Raw genomic sequence first — 24,457 nt, forward strand, 5'->3', positions numbered from 1 at the left:
CAGCAGGAAGGACAAGCAGCTAATAAAGCATCAGCCCTGAGGGCTGCCTAAGTGACAGGGGAGATTATATGAACCATTACACAAACTATTTTCCTTATGCTAAATCAAATGGATATTTAATCACGTCAGAACTTTTTTATAGTTAAAGATGATGCAATTAAGTTTGGGCAATTAGAAATTCCTCCCAGGCATTACAAAACTGATCAGCCGCCAAGCCACAATTTTTACTGGAGTAATTGAAGTGAAAGGAAATGAAAAGAACACATTTTGTGAGCTATATCCATTCTGCAGGGCCAAAAATCAAGAAAGGGTCTGTGCAATTCTGCATGAATATTTCTCAGCCTCTTCTAAAATCTCTACTATAACACTGTCTAAAGACAGAAAAAGATATTACCCTAAAAACCCCAAACAGGATTAGACTCATTTTCTAGAGAAAACAGCAGTGAACAAAAAATTGAAAAAGTAACTCTCGATATCAAAGAGTCTTAGCCGGCTATTCCATTCAAATAGCAATTTTACGAATGATCAAGAATTGTTTTTCTTCTTTTAAAATGTAATGAGGGGCACATTTTTTAAAAACTAGGGTCACTGTGTTCAATATGTAAACAATCTAAACATTCAAAGATAAATGGATGAAGATGAAGAACAACAGGAATTAAGGGACAGAATGAGAAAAGCCTGGAAATTACAAAGAAAATACTGAAAACTTCTCCAAATCTACTTTGAAGAGTTAAGAGTTCAGTACAATTGTGATAAAGTACAGCCACACACTGTGGCTGACCCTGATTAGACTACATAAGCAGTGGATATCCTCTCAGAAAAGGAGCTAACACAAGTGTGCTTTTTGTTTTTGCTGCTGAGTGCCATGTGCCAAGAAAAGCCAATGAACCCAGTTGAACTTGGTTAGATTAAAATGGCTGAAGAACAGATTCAGATTCTTAGTTTACTTATGCACCTAAATTGCAGAATATACTTGCAGCTGGAGGTGGTTCCCCACATTCTTCAATCCTGTTTTAAAAGTTAAGTCATGCTAACCTGCTAGCCCACAGCACTTCCTCTTTTTATGACACCATGATGAACTGCCACTAGCAATGGTAGACCTTTTCTGCTTTCTGGGAGAGTTGCTGTGAGCTGGAGGGCCACTCTGACCAGAGCATGGTTCATGTGCTGCTATGCCAAACTAACCAAGACTGCACAACAGAACAAGGACTACTGCTGCCAAGACAGAAGAGTTACTTATGTCTTCTGTATTACTAAACGGTCAGCTGATTATCTATATGAAAATGTACTTGAATTATCTGTAGATGAGAACCTGATTTAGAGTACCATTTAATATTAATTCAAGAAAGGTTGTTCCTCATTTCAAATCGTTAAACAATATCAGCAACTTGGATTTTTCATCAATTACCCTCTATTTAGCTCTGTCTGGATCTCCAACAACTATTGATAACTGGATCTGGAACTGAAGCTACTAAATGAACAGTCAAAGGAGCTTGCAAGCTCCTTTGACTACGATGACCTGGATGACTGAGAACCTTCATAGACATACTAAATGAACAACTTTTGTCCCGTTCTATGTGATTTCTTTTCTTTTTCTTTCGCCTGGTGTTTTTGTTTTTTCCCTGAACAGCAGTGACAAAAACACCGCAGAGCTGAGCGGAGCTCAATAGAGTCCCCTCGGCTGCGAATTCTGTTTTTGTCGTATCCATGTGATCTACTGTTGACAGTAATGATAATAAACACATTAAGTGGCAAAAAAATTCCTCTCAGATTACTGAAAGGATTTTTCCAACCTGACTTGAGGCAGCATGAGATAGTGGATGCTGCTGTTGTCCTTCTCTTCGACAGAAGCAGGGTCAATGAGGTGACGCAGATTTTGGTACATCATCTCGGTAATGAAGGGTGTGAAAGGAGCCTGAAGGGGTAAAAGGCAAGAAAGCAAGTACAGAGAGAGAAAAAGAGAAAGAGGAAAATTTATTGGATGAGTGACACTGTAGTTAATTTACATTTTTCAGACAAGAAGGTCTAAAAGTCAGAAGCGCAATTTTTATGTAGTTTTTTTTCCCCCTTAACTGTCGCTAAAGATCAAACAGAATTGTGCCACTGTGAGTTTACTTCTTATGTGATTCTCTTTTATTCCAACCATGGCTAATTAACTTGCATACCACACAGCTGATCTGTATTGATCTGTGTTAGGATTACTGATTCTTAGCAAGCCTCATGCCTCACATGCAAACATCAATGTGTTATAAATAAAAACTCCTACTACTCATGAATTATTCATAGTTAAGTGTGCACACAAACACACCTTTACAATAGCAGCTTTATGCTTTTATTTCTTGCATACACAAAAGCACAACCTCACCACAAGAAATTTTCCTCATGCAATCTCTTCTCTCTCCCTCTCTCTCAGTCTCACACACACTAAAACACAGAAAGCGGATGACTCACCATCAGCCTGCACATGGAGAACAGAACACTGAAGAGGGTTTCCAGCGCCCACAAGCAGTCCTCAGTGCCACTCTCGCCCTATAAAGTTCGCATGCACATCAATAAGTTCTTTCCCCTTGGAACAGTAAAAAGATTTAAAAAATGCCCTCGCTGACATTAGTGCATGTGCCCTGAGTTGAAATGAACCAATTGTTCACAAGCATGGCTAAAAACGCACTTCTATAAAATGTTCACAGGTGAAGGATGTGTTAACGATGCTTTTAACAGTAGTTTAAATAAATAATTAATACTATTCATTTAGTAATTACAAGACTGTATTCTGCACCAAATAAAGAAAATATTCTGCAAAGTGTAATAATATCTATTATCTAATATCTATTTTTGTATACAGTAATATTTTGAGTCATCATTTAGAGTTTAGTAAGAGTGATATATCATTTGCTTTCACCCACATCTTCTTTACATAAAAACAAGAACAGATTTAGAGCTGTGATCTCACCTTCAGGCGGCGTCTATTGGTCCTGACGTACCAGTTGGTGAGCATGTCAACAAACTTGACCAAACGAGGCACAACGGTGTACAGGCGGTAAGCTGTGACCAGAAAAAACTGTCAGTCTAATTACACTGGAAAGAGAAACATCATAAATAGTTGCACGCAAGACTTAAGGATATAAGAGTTAGATATAAATCTATTAATGGTGGTGGGGACTCAACCCCTGCTGGTTTAAGGTTAGGATAGGATAAGTCTCCAGAGAATTATGAGTCATTGTCACGTAAAATGACTGAAACATTTGCATGTGTTAAGAGCGTCTGTCTCACCTTTCATCTCAGCCTTGAAGAACTGTATGAGGGACTGCGTGAATGACTGAATCCATTTGTCCATGATATTGTCGCTCTTCTTTGCTGTGTTTTCATTGTATAGGAAGTGAATATTCTCCTCCTAAGACGGAAATACATACAGCCATATATATAAAATCATTGCTCAAGCACAGATGCAAATTAATGCTATTTGGTTGTCTTACAAGAGCATGAGGTGAAGAATTAGAAAACCTGCCAAAAATATGCTTCGTGCATCAATAAGAAAAGTAGAAGCAGCAGTAGTTTGGGCCGCCACGCTTACAACTCAGTCACAGAATAAAAATAAGATGGGAGTCTCCTTGTGACCAAGGGAAACCTGTGGTTACCCACTGATTATGCTGGGTGTGTTTTTTTTGTTTTGTTTTTTTTGCTGTCAAAAACAAACTGCAAGTAGTTTAGCCCAGAGGTAGAGCATGTCATACCCTCAACCTCTGGGCAGTTCAAGGTCATCACACCAGTATCCTGGTGGGAGACAACCTATCTCCAAACAATCTTGGCTCGACTCAGATTGACTGAAATCACACTCTGACATGCTAGTGAAGGTTTGTAAATAACTTCTATTTAATTTATAAATGCAGACAGACTGCAAACATGTTGCAAACAATCTGAGCCTGCACTAACAAGCGCAAGATGCCTGCAACATGTCTCTTTGCCATAATATTCCTATAAAAAGAAAGGTTATATCTGAATTAAGCAGTTAATGTGAATTTCTGTGCATACAACTGGCCAATTCCTCAACAACAGATTGCACACAATTGCAACAGCAGACCAATAGATGACTGACTCCTTTTTATTGCTGTTTCATCATCGTTCTATTGCTGTCTTGGTGTGCCAAAGTCACTTTGAAGATGCCAACTGACTGCAAGTGGTCGCAAACCTGGCCTCCTTTTTTAAGTCACCACTTTAAAGGCAAAAAGAACCAAAGCTCATAATATGCGCAGTGCGAACTTTTTGGTCATGCCACAATCTCCAACCATTCCACCTCTTGTATAACAGCAGCATCATGGACCACATTTTTTTAAACAGGTATAAATTGCGTATGAGCACAATCCTTAAATAGAGCTCATAGATGTGGTTAGTTTTATGGGTGATTTGCAGAAGTTGTGCTGTTTTCTAAACTGTGGCACAGTCAGTTGAATAAAATAGTGGTATATCAATTTGAACATGCTGATGTGTACCATCTACAGGGAAGGAAAGCAGTTGCTGCTGTAGTTTAGATACCCGTGCCATCTCCATGCACAGTGTTATAACAGCAGTTGGCACTGACAAATCAGAAAGATATTAAGAGGCAACTGCTTCTCTGGACAAGTATTATACAGACTCTTGTTTCTGACTGTAAAGTGCCTAAAACAGCCTGATATTAAAATGGTTCAAGAACTAAGATCTGCTCTTTACAATTTCTAAGGTATTTTAAGCGTTTTGGCATTTTTAAACAGACTTGACAGCAGATAGATTGCAGGGAAATGCAGTGAGAGGATGCAATTGCTCTTAATCAAATATGTTGGTGTTCATGGGCTCTAAAGTTTGAAGACACACAGGTGCTGCACTATTTCATCTTTTTGAATCTGAACTTTTAATCAACTCATCCCATTAACAATAGCTTAATAGCACCTGACTTAAAAATTCACAGAACCCACTGTTGATGTCAGTCTAGCTTGAAGTTGCACCTTCATTCATGTTTTTTTTCTGGCATTATTGGGTTCTGGTTTTAAACTTGGATTTAAACTGTACTCCATGACTCTCCCTAAGGACTGCAAATCTAAAAGTCATCACGAACAAGTGGAGAACTGGCAAATCGCATAATTCTCCTGTCTTTTTTATATTTAAATTTGGTTATTTCTTAAAGGCAGTTGCAGGTAATTACTATTTTCTTAGGAGCACTATGCCACATAAAGCTACTCTCAGTAAGTATCCCATTATTAGGTAAGTCAAGATACTGAGCAAATACAAATGAATAATAATAATGTTTTTTTTATATAAATATGCACAGCAGAATCTAGCTTCCAAGTTTTTCAAATTAGGCTGAAATACCCAGCCATCCATTAAACACTAATATAATATAACACTGCACAGAGACATGCCATCTTCAGAAGTTTTCTGATGACTCTGCGGTGGTTGGATGCATCAGCAGGGATGATGAGACAGAGTACCGGGCTGTGGTCGACTCCTTTGTCACGTGGTGTGAGCAGAATCATCTGCAGCTCAACGTGGCAAAGACCAAGGAACTGATCGTGGACTTCAGGAAGACCAGGAAACACTTGACCCCTGTTTCAATTCAGGGGGTCAGTGTTGACATTGTGGAGGACTATAAATACCTTGGAGTACACATTGACAATAAACTGGACTGGGCTAAAAACACCACAGCACTTTACAGGAAGGGCCAGAGTCGTCTCTATTTTTTGAGGCGACTGAGGTCCTTCAACATCTGCCAGAAAATGCTGAGGATTTTCTATGAGTCTGTGGTGGCCAGTGCGATCCTCTATGCTGTTGCATGCTGGGGGAGCAGGCTGAGGGTCGCAGATGCCAACAGACTTAATAAACTGATCCGTAAGGCCAGCAATGTTGTGGGGATGGAGCTGGACTCCCTCAAGGTGGTGTCGGAGAGGCGGATGCTGTCCAAGATAAAGACAATGTTGGATAACACCTCCCACCCACTCCATGACATGTTGGTCAGTCACAGGAGCTCGTTCAGTGAGAGACTGAGATTACCGAAAAGCACCACTGAACGACACAGGAAATCATTCCTGCCTGTGGCCATCTCCCTGTACAACGCATCCACTTAACACACTGTTTGCTGCTACAACTACACATGTTTCTTTTCCAATTATTTATTTATGAGTGACTTATGTATGTATGTATGTATGTATGTATGTATATATATGTATATATTGTACTATTCTTAGTTAGCGTATTTGTCTGTCTTGTCTTAATGTTGGTTTAAAATGGAGCACTGTAACAAAAAATAATTTCCCCCAGGGATCAATAAAGTATTCTGATTCTGATTCTGATAATACAAGTTATTACTGCAGACTTTGGATTAACAACAACAAGTTTTTTTTTGTGCCAGCAACAACCAAATAATAATTCATTGGCGGATATTTGTAGGAAACCTACGTATTATGAGAAAGTGCTGTGGTTTGTGAAGCAGAAAAAGCTAGAGGAACACTGCAGGAATTGTAAAGATAATGAGTCTGACTTTTGTTCATTGCAAATGTACCTTCTGTAACCTTTGAACATTCTGCACCAGGAAGCGATAGGCATTATACCACGGCAGGAAGACATCCTTTAGCACATCTCGCACACCCTCCTCTTTGAAACGCAGGTTCTCTGCTCTCACTACAGGAGAGTTGATGAGGTACAGTCTGCAGAGAGGGACAGTGGAAGTGAAGGAGGTGGTGAATGCAGATCAAATATTAGCGACTGACAATAGAGAAAACAGAGAGTATACAGGTACTGAATAAGGATAACCCCAACCAACCCCTGCTGATGGCTTGACTCCTTCACAACCATCTCGAAGGTTTACAGAGAAGGCAAATATCCAGTGACAGTTCTCTGGATGAAAGTGCCTCATTAATGCCACTCGTTACTACCAAAGTATGAAAAGAGTTTCATTTTTGAAAATCTATCTTTCTCAGTTCCATTTTAAATACACAGTGACTTTCATTTACATTCAGTCTTTCTAATGGTTGTTATTACACTACACAGCTGAGGGTCATGACTTTATGACTTACATAGAACATGATGCATGAAATTAATTTTCACATCAACAATATATGCATGATGTGACAGTTTTTATTTTAGTGTATTAGTTCATGTACATCTTGGCAAAGATGCCAAAGCTGATTTATGGAAACCAGTGAGCTATCTACAAGCTGAACCAAAGCTATGGTTTAATAAGTTTGATTTATGTTCATTTCTGTCTTACGCCACTTTGGAAGATCAATATTTGTGGATTAGAGTGTGTTCTTAAAACCTAACACAAGCGATTTTCTTTTAAAATTCTGTTAAGCACATTAAACACACACCAGCAGCCAATCAGTGTATGGAGGTATGAGCAAAAGTCTCTAAGCAGCCCCATCAGCTCCCAGCTGCACTGACAAAAGAGTCTGAGTTTTGTCCAAAACACAGTTAAAAATGAAAAAAAAAACTCTCTATAAATGCTAGGAAAACATTATCGGATACTTTCTGAAAAGTACTAAAATAAAGTTATGTGACAGTGTGCATTTTCTCAATATAAAGTTGCACATGTCCATCCTGAAATGCTTCAAGGACATTTTGTCCCAAAACCTGTTTTTACCAGCAGCAACCATCACAGTGCAAATTAATTTCTTGCCTCCATTAAAGCCACAGTTGACAAATAACGCATATTAGTGTAATATTCTCTGGCAGGCATCAGCACACTGATGGACATTTTTTTGGGGGGGGTTCTGTAAGCAAGCTGAATGATGATGAAACTTCACGCAACAAGCAATGAGTAATTTTAATAGCAGCAACACTGAGATTCATTTGGAAGAGAAAAAAAAAATACAGAATCGGCAGAATCTCCGACTGCTAAAATATGTAGGAGACGTAGTTGTCACTACTCAAAAGTACTAAAAAAAAGTCCTTATAGTCTGTACATCAGTCTGCCTTTTGAAGCTCAGTACACCATAATGGTTATACTGTAAGCACTGATTAAAGCCAGAAAAGTGAAAAATGAAGGTCTCAAATAGAATCCAATTGTTGCCTTTTTCCTCTTCATTTTAGCAGCTCTCTCCCCATCAGTGTATATGTGAGCATATGGTGCAGCTGCATAGTGGTTTATTCATTAGGCCATATGGCCATAGTGCTCTTCCTGCTCGGGGCAAAGGAGAAAGAATGTATAAAGAGGGGCATTTGTATGCATGTAATGTGCATGAGTGTGTGTGTAATGTATGTAGGAGTGGGCCCATTTGTATTTAAGCAGACAGCAATTCAAACTTTTTAAAACAAAAACACAAGTGAAGTTAGCCCACACCCTGCCACCGGCGCACACAAGCACTCACGCTTCACAAACACACACTCGCTCACAGAGCTGACCTGAGGGCATCAGCTCCATAGCTCTGCACTATCAGTCCAGGATCTGGGTAGTTCTTCTTGCGCTTGCTCATCTTCTGTCCATCGCTGTGGGATTGAGACAAGCAAAGTTATTAAAGCACGCATGCATTAAAGTGTATGTTGGAAACCATGCACTTAATATTCAAATTAGTCAAGTCCTTCCAGGTCAGTAGGCCGGCGAACATAGAGCTGCACTTAGACCCCAAGGCTGCAGAGAAGCAGTGGGTCTGAAGCCTAAATGCTGCATACACACATCACGCTGATTAAGAGTAAAAGGGGAGAAGAAAAACAAAGATGGGATAAATAGGGGGAAGAAAACTAAAATAAAAATGGTGGTAATGAGGTGAAGTAAATAGTGGATTTAGTGGGGGGAAAGCACAAAACACAATATGTGTTGGGAAATAGAAAATTTCTGCACAAAACGTGCAGGAAAAATAGCCCGGAATATTTGCTTTGTCAGCAAATCCTCTTAAAGAATGAAAACAAATATGAGCCTGCTACTGAATTTTATTCTGTTCCAAAGACCTCAGTTCTCTTCTGTGTACATGAAATATCCGTTGATTACTGGGAAAATGAATAGTGAGGTTTATTTGAGTCAGTCCCAGTTTTGCGATCCTGAAGCCATGATTACTCCTCAGTGCACAATTCTTCAGCTCAAAATCGCCCCAAGTGCGCAAACGAGTTTGCCATTAAGTCTCGAAAACTACACATTAGTGATGAGTTTGTGAAAATTAACATTTTAAGAAGAAATGAATAACTGGTATATAACAAATGGTATTTCAAAGTTATCAAATATCAGGAGACCCAAATACTTATGCAAAAAAGGTGTTATTCTTTAATTAAAATACATTTTACGAGCTCATTTAAAGGAGATGCACTATGTTTACTTTCATTAATTAGTAACAGCATATTTAGGGCAGATAATGAAGAAAATAAAAACGGGTCACCGTTTTGAGTAAGTAAACTGATGTTTTGTTAAGCAGACAGACTTACCTGGCAAGCACCAGTCCATTAACAATGACATTTTTGAAGGGTGGTTTCCCAAACAGGGCTGTGGAGAGCACCAACAGTGTGTAGAACCTACAGTGGGGTACAAAGACAAGTAGGTCAGGGAGACAATAACACAAAATTAATTTGTTCTCTTGGGTTGGACAGAGATTTTGAAAATTACACTCTTAATAATATAATTTCATACAGTTAAAAATAAATGTACATCATATTTCAGCAACACACTCATCCGAACTGTATTTCCATCTGCCAATGATCTTTTCTCATGATTTCCCTAAATTAAATTACTCAGGGAGCTCTCTATGTGTCAACTTCTTATGTGTCACTCATCAGTTCACTCATTCATCTTCAGTTTACCATCCTCTGGTCTGGTCAATGCCTTCAGCAATGAAGTCTGCTGGGAAACTGTCCTCAAACTCCTTCCTGTTTTCAAAGGGGTAGTGAACCTGAGCGTAAGGCATACTCCCACTCTCGAACCAGCAGTCAAACACTTCTGTGATCCTCCGCAGCACGCCCTTACCACGCCGTGAGGGGATTGTCAGATCGTCGATGCTGTGCAGATAAAGCAGAAAAAAAAAATTAACCAGCAGAAAATAAGAAGAAGCAATTACAGCTGGACTTCTGTTTCATTTTGAGTTTGGTTAGCATCACAAGGCACTTCTTAAACAGATGTGCATTACATGGAATAAGGTTTTGAGGCATTTGGGCTGCAGACCAGAACAAGGATTTTATAGGCTTTCACTGTTGAGAATGAGGTTTAAGAGGAGAACAATGGTAATATAAAGCTGGCTCTTACTGGATTAAGCTTTTTTATTACAGCTTTGGGTAAAAAAGGGTATAGAGTTTTCTTTTCTTTTTTTACTGGTTTACTGATCTGGTCAGATTCAGCCAATAAATAAAATTGGTTATTTTTTGATAAATTAAGCTAACCTGACACAAACAGATGCACCTGAATATTGTCTTAATTATCAAGTGTCAGATAGCAAGAAAGGCCCCAAAACCCGTTAAACATTTATTTATAAGAGCAAGAACAAAAAAACATTAACCCAGGACGTCCAAAGAAAAGTGGATTAAGCAGTTACATAAAAGTGCTTTTCTATTCTTAAGAAGCCTCTTTTTCAATTTACTGAAGGAAGGATGTGAAAAATAAGTGAAGTTAACATTTTCTGAGCAGTACATCAGCTCTTATTTTTGCAGGTTGTTATGCAATGCAGGCAAAAGTATAATCTTCAGTATTTGATCACGCCACATGAGCATCTTTTCATAGTTTTTGGTTTGTTTGTTTTTTAAATAAAGAAAATGATTTCTTTAAAAGGTACATGTTAAGGACTGGTTAGATCAGAATTAACTGTTGATGAACTATGTCACATCCATGGTGTAAGTCATCATCTACAGTTGGGTAGATGAGTCTGAGGCAAAATATTAACCTTGATTTCTATCATGAAGGGCTGGGGTGAAACTGAAGGGACATTTTGGCATCATCTGGCTCCACTCATTCCAAAAAGGTTAGATGAATATAAAAATAACATGCCAATCATATGCTATGGCCTTTGAAGTGACTGGATCTCAACCAGGTGCACACTAATGGGAAATTTTGGACCAACATGTTAAGCTAACAAATTCAGCAACCACCATCAAAATACCAGATGAGTAAAAACATCTTTTTGAGAAACTGTGTTAATTCATCTATTAGCGTTCAAGAGATTTGGAGAATCAATGCCAGGGTGCACTGAAGCTGTTTTAGTATGCCTCTAGGGCTAGTTTTTAATGATGCACCCACACTGAGTTGTACCATGGATCCAGGTTTTTGGGTCTTGAAAGATGAAGTGTATTAAAAGTCAGGTTATCTAAAGGTGTGCGCCTAAGGTTCTACTAGATTTTAAGTTTTTAGAAACATTGCAGACTTTTCAGACATTAAAAGACAACATCCAATTGACTGCTAAATGGCTAATCAGATATTCTTTAATTAGAGTCTCTAATCTTGAAAGCTGCTAAAATCATTCAGATTACTGTTACAAACGTCATGCCCTGCATAGAAAAACAAACATGGAAGCTTGGTGAAAGCAAGCCCTTTCTCACTCATCAATTAAAGATGGCCAGCCCTGTGGAAGCGATTAAAGGCAATTAGTAGATGAAGGGCGGAAGAGAAAGGTGATCTATGCACAACAACACCCGTCTGGTTCAGGAAGACAGGTCACATTCGGGGAATCTGATGCAGAATTGAAAAATAAACTTGCACAATGACACACACGACCTCACAAAAAGGTATCACCGTGCGTCGATTCCTGTACAGTCTAAGGGTGTGACTCACTATTACAGTAGTAACACTGGGTACGTGTTCAACTGGATAGCTGCTCATTTGTGACTTACTTTTCCCGATGCAAATCAGTCACTTTGATTCCAGTCAGCTCTTCTAGTTCGGCCATGGATCCAATGCAAACCACCTAATGAGTATCCACACACACAGAGCATATCTTCAGTAAGCAAAAAACCCCACATTCATTAAATTTTTTATAAATATTAGAAAGTTAATCAATTATATAACCAACTGATCAACAGAAGAACATCTCACTTACCAACTAAACATAATTTGATGCTTCTCTGTTTTGAGAATGTACCAACTTTCTTTTTTTCTAGCATGAAAAATTATTACTTTTGTTTTTTTGGTCTGACAAAGAATTCATCTAAATAAATTCAAATATTTCACACTGTCTGAAACCACACTTTAGGCCCTATACACCAGCCCACTGAAATAACAAAAAAGTGAATTTATATAAAGCAGCAGATGTAAGCATTAGATTAAGTGGATAGATGCAATTTTCTTGATGATAATAGAGCAAACAACCCAATCACTTTTTATTTACCGTGCTCCTTCTGTTCAAATTGACTATTATTATTTGGCATACTCCTTTATTTGTTTTCTTACAAATTTTAATTAAAGAAAAAAAACACTGCAGTTGTATTAAGTACAGCTATTGGCAAGCGTCACATTATGTTAGAGAAATACATATTTTTGTTGATTGCAGTATACAATACAGTGCATTTTGTTTAAATCACAGCTGACACAGTTAAACAACTTTAAGTAACAATTTGAGAGCTTTGGTTTTTAAAAATGTAACAAGTGCCTGTTCTCAATCCTCTCTGATAGCAAATTTTACATGTTTGTACTGTTGCACGGAACTTAAAACTAGGCCTACACAGCTCCCGAGTAACTTTACCTTCGAAAGTATGGTAAAGTGTGTTATCTGGTCTCCCCAGAGAGCTAACCTGTAGGCTCCGCTCTAGTTTTACTGGAGCACCAGGTAACATGGCCCAGATACACCACCGTCAAATGCAGAAGACAGAATGATAAAAAAAAAACATACCCAAAAAGCCAGGAACACAGAGCATCAGAACAAAAGAAAACAGCAATGATGAGACTGAAATTGTACTGAAACGTATAACGCTCGCTCACGGCTTCAGATTTGGGTGTGTCATTTGTTGCAGTGGGTGAGTGAGGGAGGCACCAGGGAGTGCGAGTGTTCTGGAAACAGTCAGAGCTATTTCCAGCAAGCAGGTCGCTGGCTGTCCCTCTTTGAGCCAGGGGACTAACACTTCATTTTTCAAATGCTCAAACAACCCAATTCTGACATCTCTATTTGGTTCAGTCTACTTCACATAGTCAGCTGGGTTTGGCAAGGAGCGTCCATAACAAAATGGACACTTACAGTCTGGCTCGCTTCTTCACTGTCTGCTTCTTTTAACTCATTCATTTATTATCCTCCCCTTTTTTCACCTCTCATTTTTCATTTCTATTCTGACCCCTCTTGCTGTGTTTTTCAGTAGCTTCTTTACCACCACCCTCTCTCCCAAAAACAGAAGCCATTTGTCTTGAAAGAGCTTTGAAGTTACCTCAACTGGCATGAAAAGAAACCAAAGACATTTTAGTTCATGATTATTTGCTGTTTACATTAATGAATTATTCATGTGTTGAGTTTATGGAGGCACTCTACAATGTGCTTAAGGGTAGCTAACTGCAACACGGAGTCGTGCTACACTCTCTGGCTTGACACCATGGTCACCTCGCTCTGCCATGCCAAAAAGTCTCTGCTACACAAGCCTCCACATACACAAATATTTTAATATGCTAAATCATTACAGAGAAACATTTTCACAGAAGCAATTTCTGAGAAGAACTGATTTCTGTAATATTGCAGCCCCAGTCTTTTCTATGATAAATAAAGTGACAGTTTAACTTTTCAATTATTGCCTCTGTTGCTTAGCCCAGATTGAACTCTGAGCGCCACCTCTTTAGAAAAGAAGAACTATCTTGGTATTTGGTAAGGACACAAAATGTGTGATAAAGTATAAAGACTTATCATCAGCATTAAGTACTCTATTAAAGAGTAAGAAGTGCATGTATGTGTTTTCCTGACCTCCTCAAAGTCATCGCTGACCCAGATGGGGATTGGTGTGCCCCAGTAACGGTTCCTTGAAATTGCCCAGTCGCGTGCATCTCTCAGCCAGTTGCCGAAACGCTTCTCACGCACAAACTCTGGAACCCTGCAGAGACACATTAAGATACGTTTTATAATTAAAGAGAAATACATAAAACAAACAAGGACCGTTAGGCCTCCATGGCCAACAATGGGGGTTTTTGCTCGAGATGACAGACTGCCATCATATCCTTGTTTAACCAAAACTAAAGTCTCACTTTCCCACTTTGCGACATACGTTAAGACATTTTTGATGTGCAAATCATAGATTTTAAGTGATATGTTTTCACAGAAAACATCCAAATAATGAATAAACATAATATTTTGAATACTTTTAGGATGAAAAAGAAATACACATTTGTGGCTCTGAATGATATATACACAACTCCCTCTGTAGACTCTGTAAAAAAAACGTCAGAGTATAAAAAGGGAATGTCTAGTGGCTGTAACTGCTACTTGAGTAGGCTCAGAGTATTAAAAAACAAACAAAACAAAACAACTCATTTTTAATAAAAAAAATGTATTGTGACATTTATACTATAACATTTTTACACTTAATAGACATCGCAAGAAACTTAAGACATTATACATGTTGTCTTTGTATAACAGGTTTTCTGACAACTATATTAAAATGTGCAAATGAGGCAATGCGTCATTAAACACACTAATTAGCATATTAAAAAGGAAAAATGCAGTGAAATTGACGCCTAAATTAGTTCTTTTGATTTAATTTTGGGAAGCAATTCTTCACTCTTGCTGTTATCATTCTGTCGACCCAGACACTCGTTACCCTCTCCACCCTGCTTGTGCTCTCTTTTTCACATCTCTTGTACCTTGTCCGTTGCTTTGAATGGTTGACCCTACGTATTTAAACTCATCCACCTTCACTACCTCTGCTCTTGGTATCATCACCTATCGATTTGTCTCCCTCGCATTCACATATTCTGTCTTGCTTCTACCATTCACCCCTCTTCTCTCTGGAGTATACCTCCACCTCTTCTGGCTCTCTTCCACCTGCTCCATACTCTCACTACAGATCACAATGTCATCTGCAAACATTATAACCTACTGAGACTTCTGCCTGACCTCATCTGTCAACCTGTCCATCACCACAGCAAACAAGACTGGACTCAGTGCCTTATGCAGTCCCATCCCTACCATGAACGCATCTGTCACTCCTCCTGCATATCTGACCACTGCCTCGCTGTCCTCATGTCGTTCAGCAACCTAACATACTTTTGAGGTCAGATACATGAGGTCAGACCTTGATGTTAGACGAGAAGGCCTGGCTTGCAGTCTGTGCTCTAATTCATCCCAAAGGTGCTCTATCATGTTGAGGTTGAGGACTCTGTGCAGGGCACCAAATTCATTCATCCATTTCTTTATGGACCTTGCTTTGTGAACTGGTGCTCAATCATGTTGGAACAGGAAGGGGCCATCCTCACACTGTTCCCACAAACATAGGAGCATGAAATTGTCCAAAAATTCTCACCATGCTGAAGCATTAGAAGTTATCACTCCAACACGTCTTAATTGCTCTAGGGTCCAGTGGCGGCATGCTTTACACCACGGCATCTGACAGTTTGCACTGCACTTGATGATGTAAGGCTTGGATACTGCTACTCAGCCATGGAAAGCCATTCCATGAAGCTCTCTGTGCACTGTTTTGTGCAGATCTGAAGGCCACATGGAGTTTGAAGGTCTGTAGTGATTGACTCTGCAGAAGGTTGGGCATTATGCACCTCAGCATCCACTGACCCCTTTCTGTGATTTTACGCGGCCTAGCACTCCATGGCTGAGTTATTGTTGTTGACTATGGAATATTTTGAAGCGTGGAAATTTCACAACTGGACTTGTTGCACAGGTGGGATCCTATTATGGCAGCATGCTGTAATTCACCGCCTTAAGAGCAACGAAGCATACTGCATGCATAGGTTCTTGATTTTAACACCTGCAGCCACAGAAATGATTGGAACACCTGAATTCAACAATTTGGATGGCTGAGTGAATACTTTTGATAATCTAATGTATATTAATATGAAGTGAACACAAAAGCTGTGAAGGACATTTTAACCTAAAATTATTAAGTCATCCTACATTTTGATAAAAATTCAACAGTTACTGAGCTCTGAGTTGATGAGCTTCCCAGCAACTAGAACCAGCAAAACTGATAAAAGTGTTTTCTACCACTTTGATGGTGTAGCCTGTCAAAGTGATGATCATATGTATACAGAGCCTCCTGACACACTGCAGTCAAAGACAAATCCGTTTTGTAACTAACTGTATGGCCTCCAGCAGGGAAGGAAATTTTAAGAGATGTGTAAATTAAATTTTAGACTTGTGAATATCCTCTAAGGTCTATTATATGGAAACTGTATACATTACTCTTCAAGACACAAACTTACCCATACCCTGTATATTACTGTGCAACACAGTCTCTCACAAGAAAATATTATTCCTTGCTGGCATCTTTACTACTCCTTTTTTTCAGCCCAGGATATAAATTTAAAACTGCCCCTTTATGAAGCTCAACTGCAAAGGTTAACATCCCCTCCGAGGCATCTTTCTCTTTTCTACCCCTTTTCTGCTCTTTCATTTTTATTTTGCCATTATCTCCAAATCTCTCCCTCTTTCGCTAATTTTTTTCTGTCCCCGTTTCTCGCCGCAGCAGTCTGCGTTGCTTAGGAGAACAGTGCAAGGGGCTATGGGGGGTGGGGATATATTGGCCTCAGGATCCACACGCTAAGCAAAGAGTTCATCAATTCCCATTTGTAGGAGGCATTTCTATTTAGGCTCCTAATATATCAATTTAATGATTTTTTTTCCCTTTTGCTGCTGCTGCTGCTCACCACCGCCCTCCATCCCTTATTCATGCTAAATGTAGAATTTAAAGTGTCCCATCTTGTGCTCGAGACACACAGAAGACTTATTAGAAAAAAGGGTGGGTGGGTGGGGGGGTTAAATAAGACAGAGGGACAAGGCTCAACTAATCAGTTCAAAGCTATGTAAAAGCATACTGATAACTGGTGGTTTGACTCGTTTACAAAAATGCAAAATAGTGCAAAGTTCTATTAAAATGATCGAGTGAGCTATTCAGGGTGTTCCCTGGCTATCACTCAGCTTTAGCTAGGATACGCTTTATTGGACCTCTGATCCTCATTAGATAACTAGCTAAGAAAATGCATGGATCAACAAACAGGAATATTAAACTGGAAGGCCGCAGTCACACAGGCCTAGAGACAGGTTGGTAGTCCCCCACACTCTCCAGACTTTAGTCTTTGAGCTGTTTTGAAATTTGACAAAAGTGTGATACAAACCAGAGCACGTTGGCCTAAATAAAAGTTGTTCAATGCACCAGCAGCAAATACATTTGCAGTTACTTTGAAATCGGTAAAGTCGTCGTATTCCATGCAAACTATGGGCAACTGTGGCAACCAGCAATTAAGCAAAGCAATCGCAAGGTTTTTAGTGTAGCACACTAGACTTCTTTGCAATCAATTTTTTCAATAAAGACAAATACTAAGAATTAAGTGTGCCAGTGAGCACATGAATGAATGAACTCAAAGAATACCTGAAAAAATGAAAGACAAAAAAAACACAGACAAGAAAGAAAGAAAAAAAATGAACTAGAAATATAATACTTGATTCTTAATGTATTTAACCCAAGTCTTTTCAGGCTAAGCTGATTACCTATTACGAAATAATGTGCTAAATTCACATGTCAGTGGCCGAGCTGTCTGCACCTTGAACCTCAAAAGAAATCAGCCACCCTTTGAGCATTCAAAAATTTAGTCGTTCATTTATTCTGACAGACGGGCATCTGGAGAATTCAAACCGAGCTCTCTGAAAAGACACTTAGCCTTTGTCTGAGCTGCACCATTTGAGATAAAATGAACAAATCACTTGGAGAATACATTAACTAGCACTTTAGAACTTTGCTTTCTCAAGTTTTTTTAAGCCTCTCATCAGCTAATATGAACTTTATATAGATGTATTGAACTCTACAAGGACTTTACTTTCATTAGGAAGCTGATGAGCTGGCAACCCTGACTGACAGGCAGACGGCCTTTATGGGACAAGAACTCAAGTCTGAAAATGGAGTCTAATAATAAAAAAATAAGAAGGTTATTTATATTTTTAATATGTATTTATACATAAAAATACATTTAAAATATCAACCTAATAAGAAATCTGCATAAGAATGCAGCCACACTAACACAGCCAAGTTAAAGTTAGTGTCAATGTTGCATGTCGTTCAAACACCTTTTAACTTTTTACTTTTTACTCCAGAGCTAAAACAATTTGACAGAAAATGAAAATTTTGATAAGGAGCTTGTTTAAGTTGCTTTTGGGACAATGTTTGCAAAAAAAACAACAACAAAAAAACCAAAAAAAAAATTTAAAAAAATGGAGGCTTGGCTTACAAATTCTTCACTATTTTCTGAGGACATAACTGAGTAACATAACAACATGCAAATAATAAACAATTTTTTTGTTTTAAATCACTTGCTTCAGCACTTACGATTATCTCAGTTGTGCTCATCTATAATAAATGCTAGTTTTGTTGGGGTTCTCATTTTAAACATGCTCAGTACATATTTGAAACGGTTTAAACACGTGTTGATCAAGACATATGATAAAGTTGGAGGCTGCAGTTTGTAGTGTGGTGAATAGTTTTACACTATAATCACAGGTGTTTCTATTAGAATCTTGGCCATAACTTATAAATCGTTAGAGTAGTCAAAGCAAGGATTATTCTACTTTACATAACCTTTAGCTAGATGTTCCTAAAAAACCTGCAACACTAGTACCTCTTAGATAAGGACCGTAGCCTTTAAAGTAGTGTGTGCGTTTGTCTCAGCTTCTCTGTATGTGTGTGTCTGGGCGTCTTCACCTTCCTAGCGGCTAGTCATTCATCTCAGTTTGACAGTCCCATTACTGGAGGCAGCTACTGTGGCTCAGAAAAGAGCATTGGGAGCACCAGGGGTAATACCACTTAGCAAAGCCATCATGCTGATGCCTACGTTTTCTCCATGTTCTGCCACTGCAATTAGCATCATGCTAATGTTTTACAGAAACCACCAGTCCCTGTTGACTCATGTTAAAAATTCCTTGAGAAAGAGTTTAACGCCATGTCAGATATAGAAAAATACCACAATCAAAACAACTTCTATTTAAAATCGAATTCTTTGCCATTCAAAACTACTATACCCAGTGATAGCTGCTCTGCAGAGACAGTCCAATAACTTGATTTAGTAGTGCAGAGGAGGGCTGTAATTGTTTTGGGACTCTATCTGCTGTCTGGCATGGTTTTTAAGAACACTTGTTTGGCAAGATGCTCGCAGCTGCCACTTCACTGCCTCCAAGCCAGTTATCATTTTTTCAGAAAAAAAGTTACCAATAGCATTTTCCATTGTTGTCCAGTAGATTCTCCACCATGTGCTCCACTCGGACAAACCAGCTGGGGACGGCTTTGTAGATGAGTGGTGTGTCAGATCTGAAAAAACAACAGCAGATTTTAAAAAAAGAAAGAAAAAAAAGGATCAAAGAGGCATACCACATAAACTTTAACCTTGTGTGGTGTTCATTTTTGTACTTGTGCGAGCGCTTGACAGTGACAGTGTTTGGACAAAAAAAAGAACAACGTAACAAATAACATATGTATGTATGCATTATTGTAGAGTCTACCTTACAATGTAAAGCGCCTTGAGGCGACTGTTGTTGTGTTTTGGTGCTGTATAAATTAAATAAATCGCATAATTTTCCTTTTGGTAAATACTGAAAATGAAAGACCAAAACACCGCACAAAGGTTAAAACGAAAACTTTACTTATACTCGAAAGTGTATTTTTATTTTGAAGTTGAGACATAAAGCTGTTTCAGGGTCTTAAATCAAACAAAAGGATCCTGTACAATACAGATAATATACTGATCTCATTTATATTTACTGTCAAGCCATAAAATGTAAAAACAATTTATCAATCTTTTTAAAATTATTATTATTATTACTTAAAAATATACATTTAAAAAATCTTCTGTAAAATACAGGTTTACTTGGTATTTCGTTATCCATTTTCTTTACAATAATCTGCTGTATTTATTATTGGATTTCTCTGGGTGACCTGATAGCTCAAAGGTTATGGCACATACCACATGGATCTCATCCTCTAGCTCAGAAAACCACCAAAGCACAAGTTTTACCTTTTAGGCAGCGAATAGTTCATCCAATAGTTACTTTGATCTCTACAAACTTGTGTCTTCTAAAGACTTAGAGAAAATATCTCTTCATATTTGCAAAGGTTAATTAATCTTGCTCAGGTCGCAGGGCAGCTGCTCAAAGTCAGAAAGTCACAAAGGCTAGGTTCACACTGCAGGTCTTAATGCTCAATTCCGATTTTTTGATCAAATCTGATTTTTTTTTGTCTGCTCGTTCACACTACAAATAAAATGCGACAGCAAACTCTCTGTAGTGTGAACGCTCAAAGCGGCCCGCATGCGCAAAAGAAGATGTCACACACAACGCGCTCTGTTTAGACCCAGAGCAAACAATATTGTTTGACTGATGGCCTTAATATAAAGACTTTGGACTTTACGTTTCCCAATTTTTGCTTTAAGTTATTTTGTTATTTACATAATAATGTAGATAACCTAATAATGATCCTTATTGCTGTTTTAGAGGAGCTGTGCTTCAAAGTTGCAGATTTCTGTCAGAATCTGCAGATTATACAGTACAAATAAAATGTTCACGTTTCTCCAACGTTGTCTTCCCAACAGTTTCACTGACATCTACACTGGATGGCCAGGAAGCGTTCGCGATGTCTTCTCCGGCACTGATAATTGGCGTCTGTCTCGTGTCAGTGACGTAAAAGACGGATTTAATGCGACATGACCGTTCAAACAGCAGTCGCTTTCTAAAACATCGGATATGTATCGGATTCAGTACCACATATGAAAGTGACCCAGATCAGATTTGAAAATATCGGATTTGTGCCGTTCACACTGTCACACCATGATCGGATATGGGTCGCATAGGGTTAAAAAAAAAAATCGGATTTGATGCGCTTTCGCCTGCAGTGTGAACGTGCCTTAGTCAATTCAAAAAAACAAAAACCCACAGACAGCTGTGTGTTTCTACATGTGCCTGATGGTTTGTACGTGATGTTGGACTTGCACAGAGCACAACAAAGCCAATGTTACAGTGAATACACTCAAGCCTCTGTATGAACACCCCTTTCCTGCATACTAAACATTTAACTTCACACATTCTACAACAAAATAAGGCCAGTGGCACTCAAAGAGAAAATATTTCATTGAGTCAGGCTTAACATCTGTGACAAAAATCTCCTGTGTCCAGAAGTTTGAGTTTTTCTTCAACTGGTGCTTTAAAATCCCCGTGGTGAAAGGCAAAAATTTAAGCTGTTAATTTGAGTGACACAGAAAAGGATGCTGGAGGTAACATTAGCTTTTCAGTTTGAATTCTGTACATGTCTGATTTACTCCATTCATACAATCCCAACAGAGCACTTAGATCATCAAACCACAGGCTCCTAGCACAACCTAGGACTCGAATGAAGTCGAGAGGCGACCGGGCCTTTGCATCCGTGGCACCCAGACTCTGGAATAACCTCCCCGTTCATATTCGCACTGCCGAGTCTATCCAGTCTTTTAAATTACGTCTTAAAACTTATTTTTTTAATTTGGCTTTTGATTCTGTCTAGTTGGCTGTTTTAGCTTGTTGCGTTGTTACCTATTGTTTGTTGTCCTCTTTTATTGTTTGTTTTAACTGTCTCATGTTTTATTGACTGTGAAGCACTATGGTCAACACTGTTGTTTTAATATGTGCTACATAAATAAATTTTGATTTGATTTGATGTCTCACCTCCAGCAGAAGGGGTAATTATGTTTGTAGGAGCTGGCATTGACGAGGCGACCGTTCTCCTTCAGCCACTTGATGATATTTTTGTCAGCATCCTGTAACAGAACCACCAAACATGAGACATTGTTTAGAGAATGCTTTATAGCACAGAATAGGGCTGAAGAGCCACATGTCAATGTCATATAGGGTCAAAGATTTCAGCTGGCTAGGCATGGACAGATGTGCGCATTTACACTTTAAACTACAACCAACTGTCATGTCACAGCATACTGAAAGAGTCTGGAGTAGTACATCTGTACATCACAGCTGCAAGGTGAGAAGTTAAAAAATCCATGGAGATCTGCCAGTGCTCTTCAGCTCATTTCAAAGTTAACTTTTATAAAATCACTGTAAGGTTTGCTCTTTGCACCCATGCACAAAAATTAATTAATCAATTAATGAATAAGCATCTAACAGTAATCACACTTCAGATCATGCAATAATTGCATCTAGTTGAATGAAAACTGCAGTGAACGTTTTGTGTTTTTAAGTACACTATTTGTGTCATATCGTCTTTTTAAAAAAACCTGCAGTACTGTTTTTTTCCACAATAAATAAATAAATATTACATAAATACAATATCTCAGCACTGTTAAACATTTAATAGTAAAAAATAAGTGGCACAATGTCATTTTATGCACTGTATAAATTGACAGAATTAAATCGAGTCCTTATTATCCTTATCCTTATCCTTATTCTTGTATATAGCATTCGTATTCTTGTATATAGCATTCGTATTCTATTTTTATCTTATTGTATATTTTTATTCTATTTTATTCTACTGTATATAGTATATTATTTTATTCTATTCTGTACAGCTGTGTACTGTATTTATTCTTATTGTATTCTAATTTTTGTGTCATAACTTTTGCACTGTCCACTTCCTGCTGTGACAAAACAAATTTCCCACGTGTGGGACTAATAAAGGTTATCTTATCTTATCTTATCTTATTACAGACCACAGAGAGTATAAAAGACAGACATAGCTTCTGGGCAAGACAATATATGTCACCGTGGAAAAGCCTTAAACGTGCATTGTATCAATCTATGACCACCAGATGGAGGTTGCAGCAAAACTTCTCGTCCTATACAAGTCTACGAGAAAACCGCTGTCTATCCTGGCCTCTGTAAACACTTTCCTCTTGACCTTAAGGGCTCAGTCACTCATTTTGGATTATAGTGAATAAAAAAATTAAGTCAATTTTGTAAATCTTGGTCATATCTGGCAGCAAACTGGAGGATTATCTGTGTTATGAAGCTGTGCATTCATTGGCTAATGAGAGCCACTCACTGGCTAATGAGAGCCACTCACTGGCTAATGGAGATCTACTGAGCATGCAGTTTCACAGTCTCTTCCCCTCCTCTTCACATCTACTGTTTGCTACCAAGAAGATGACTGCAGCTTCGAAGCTGGACTTCACAAACCGACAGGTGACAGTTGCGTCCATTTTTTATACTGTCAAGGTCACCATACAGTGGACAATAGTGAAATAATTTAAAGTTTAGTTCTATCAATTAAGGCTGCAGTAATTCATCGAGTAACTTGAATAATTTCATTATAGAAAGTCATCGGTGCAAATTTCTTTGCTTCGAAAGATCTGTTTAATCCACACCTCCATAGCACTCAGTTGTCACCATGTGAGCAGTTTAATGTGGAGCCAGAGTCCGTCTACACAAAAAGGATGAAGAGCAAAGAGGCGGAGCCTTTATTCAGGCAGGCACTGGTGTATTTTTAAAATGGAAACCTGTGAATAGTTCATTTTGAACAACTGTTATTTCTCATTAATAAGCCAAAAATACGTTTTTCTCCAATTACTCGAAAAATTGAAGAAATAATCGATTGAATACTCTATTACTGAAATAACTGATATCTGCAGCGCTACATTATATTATGCTCCATAGTATTATATCAATAATAACTGTCTCTACCTAACATATTTCACATATCCTAATAGCATGTTATTATGGGATGTTTACTGAGCAACTTTCAGTTTTTACATTTTATTTCTTAGAAGATTTTCAGTACACTTCAGGGCTACCATACCTTTAATACTTGGTGAATAGACCTTGATCAGGGGAATTCTCTGGAAACTTCAATATGAGTATGACTTTTCTTGCAGAAAATCCAAGGTAATTTTGCAACCAAGGCCAGTCTACCCATACAACTATGAAAAATGGAGCTCAGTGTTTATGGCAAACAGTCTAATATGGGGTCTTATCATCCCATATTTTATGTCCCTCTAGCCAAGTGCAATTCACAGGATGCTCATAGATACGACTTTTCAGCAAGTGCTTGGCAGGTGGCCGTGACCTCTTTGCAGAGAGTTCCCATGCCAGCCTCCCACCCCTCTTTCACCCAGGGATAAATTTTGTTGTGTCCTGACCCATGCTCATTAAAGCATGAAGATACACCTGTGATGTGCACAGGAAAATTGGCACTGAGAGAATGAAATAATTTCACCACCTGGCCAATTCAACATAAATAAGACTTAAGCAGTATGTTATAAAATTACTCACATGCATGTGATTTCTTTGTAATTAATCTGCATCTGATTTAAGGTTCCAAAACGCTCATTTATTTTCTGTTTGTGCATCTTACTTACCCCAGCTACACAACCAAACCCAGTTTGCACAGATGAAAAATAATATAGGGTGAAAGTTTAGATTTGCATAAA

The 24,457-nt window shown here is 38.4% G+C and overlaps 1 protein-coding gene across 1 annotated transcript in view; it reads right to left on the reverse strand.

Moving 5' to 3' along the window:
• iars1 (isoleucyl-tRNA synthetase 1) overlaps window positions 1–24,457 on the reverse strand; it is a 61,329-nt gene that overhangs the window by 14,816 nt on the left and 22,056 nt on the right. Inside the window, exons 12-23 of the mRNA XM_026167730.1 lie at window positions 21,747–21,838; window positions 19,267–19,365; window positions 13,809–13,935; window positions 11,764–11,837; window positions 9,751–9,945; window positions 9,379–9,465; window positions 8,368–8,451; window positions 6,527–6,671; window positions 3,271–3,391; window positions 2,951–3,042; window positions 2,452–2,529; window positions 1,794–1,915 (exon numbers count right to left, since the gene is read on the reverse strand). Coding sequence (XP_026023515.1) covers window positions 1,794–1,915; window positions 2,452–2,529; window positions 2,951–3,042; window positions 3,271–3,391; window positions 6,527–6,671; window positions 8,368–8,451; window positions 9,379–9,465; window positions 9,751–9,945; window positions 11,764–11,837; window positions 13,809–13,935; window positions 19,267–19,365; window positions 21,747–21,838 — 1,316 coding nt within the window. The remainder of the gene's footprint in view (window positions 1–1,793; window positions 1,916–2,451; window positions 2,530–2,950; window positions 3,043–3,270; window positions 3,392–6,526; window positions 6,672–8,367; window positions 8,452–9,378; window positions 9,466–9,750; window positions 9,946–11,763; window positions 11,838–13,808; window positions 13,936–19,266; window positions 19,366–21,746; window positions 21,839–24,457) is intronic.

The sequence above is a fragment of the Astatotilapia calliptera genome, chromosome 5 (genome assembly GCF_900246225.1).
Source record: "Astatotilapia calliptera chromosome 5, fAstCal1.2, whole genome shotgun sequence".
Taxonomy (NCBI): Eukaryota; Metazoa; Chordata; class Actinopteri; order Cichliformes; family Cichlidae; genus Astatotilapia; species Astatotilapia calliptera.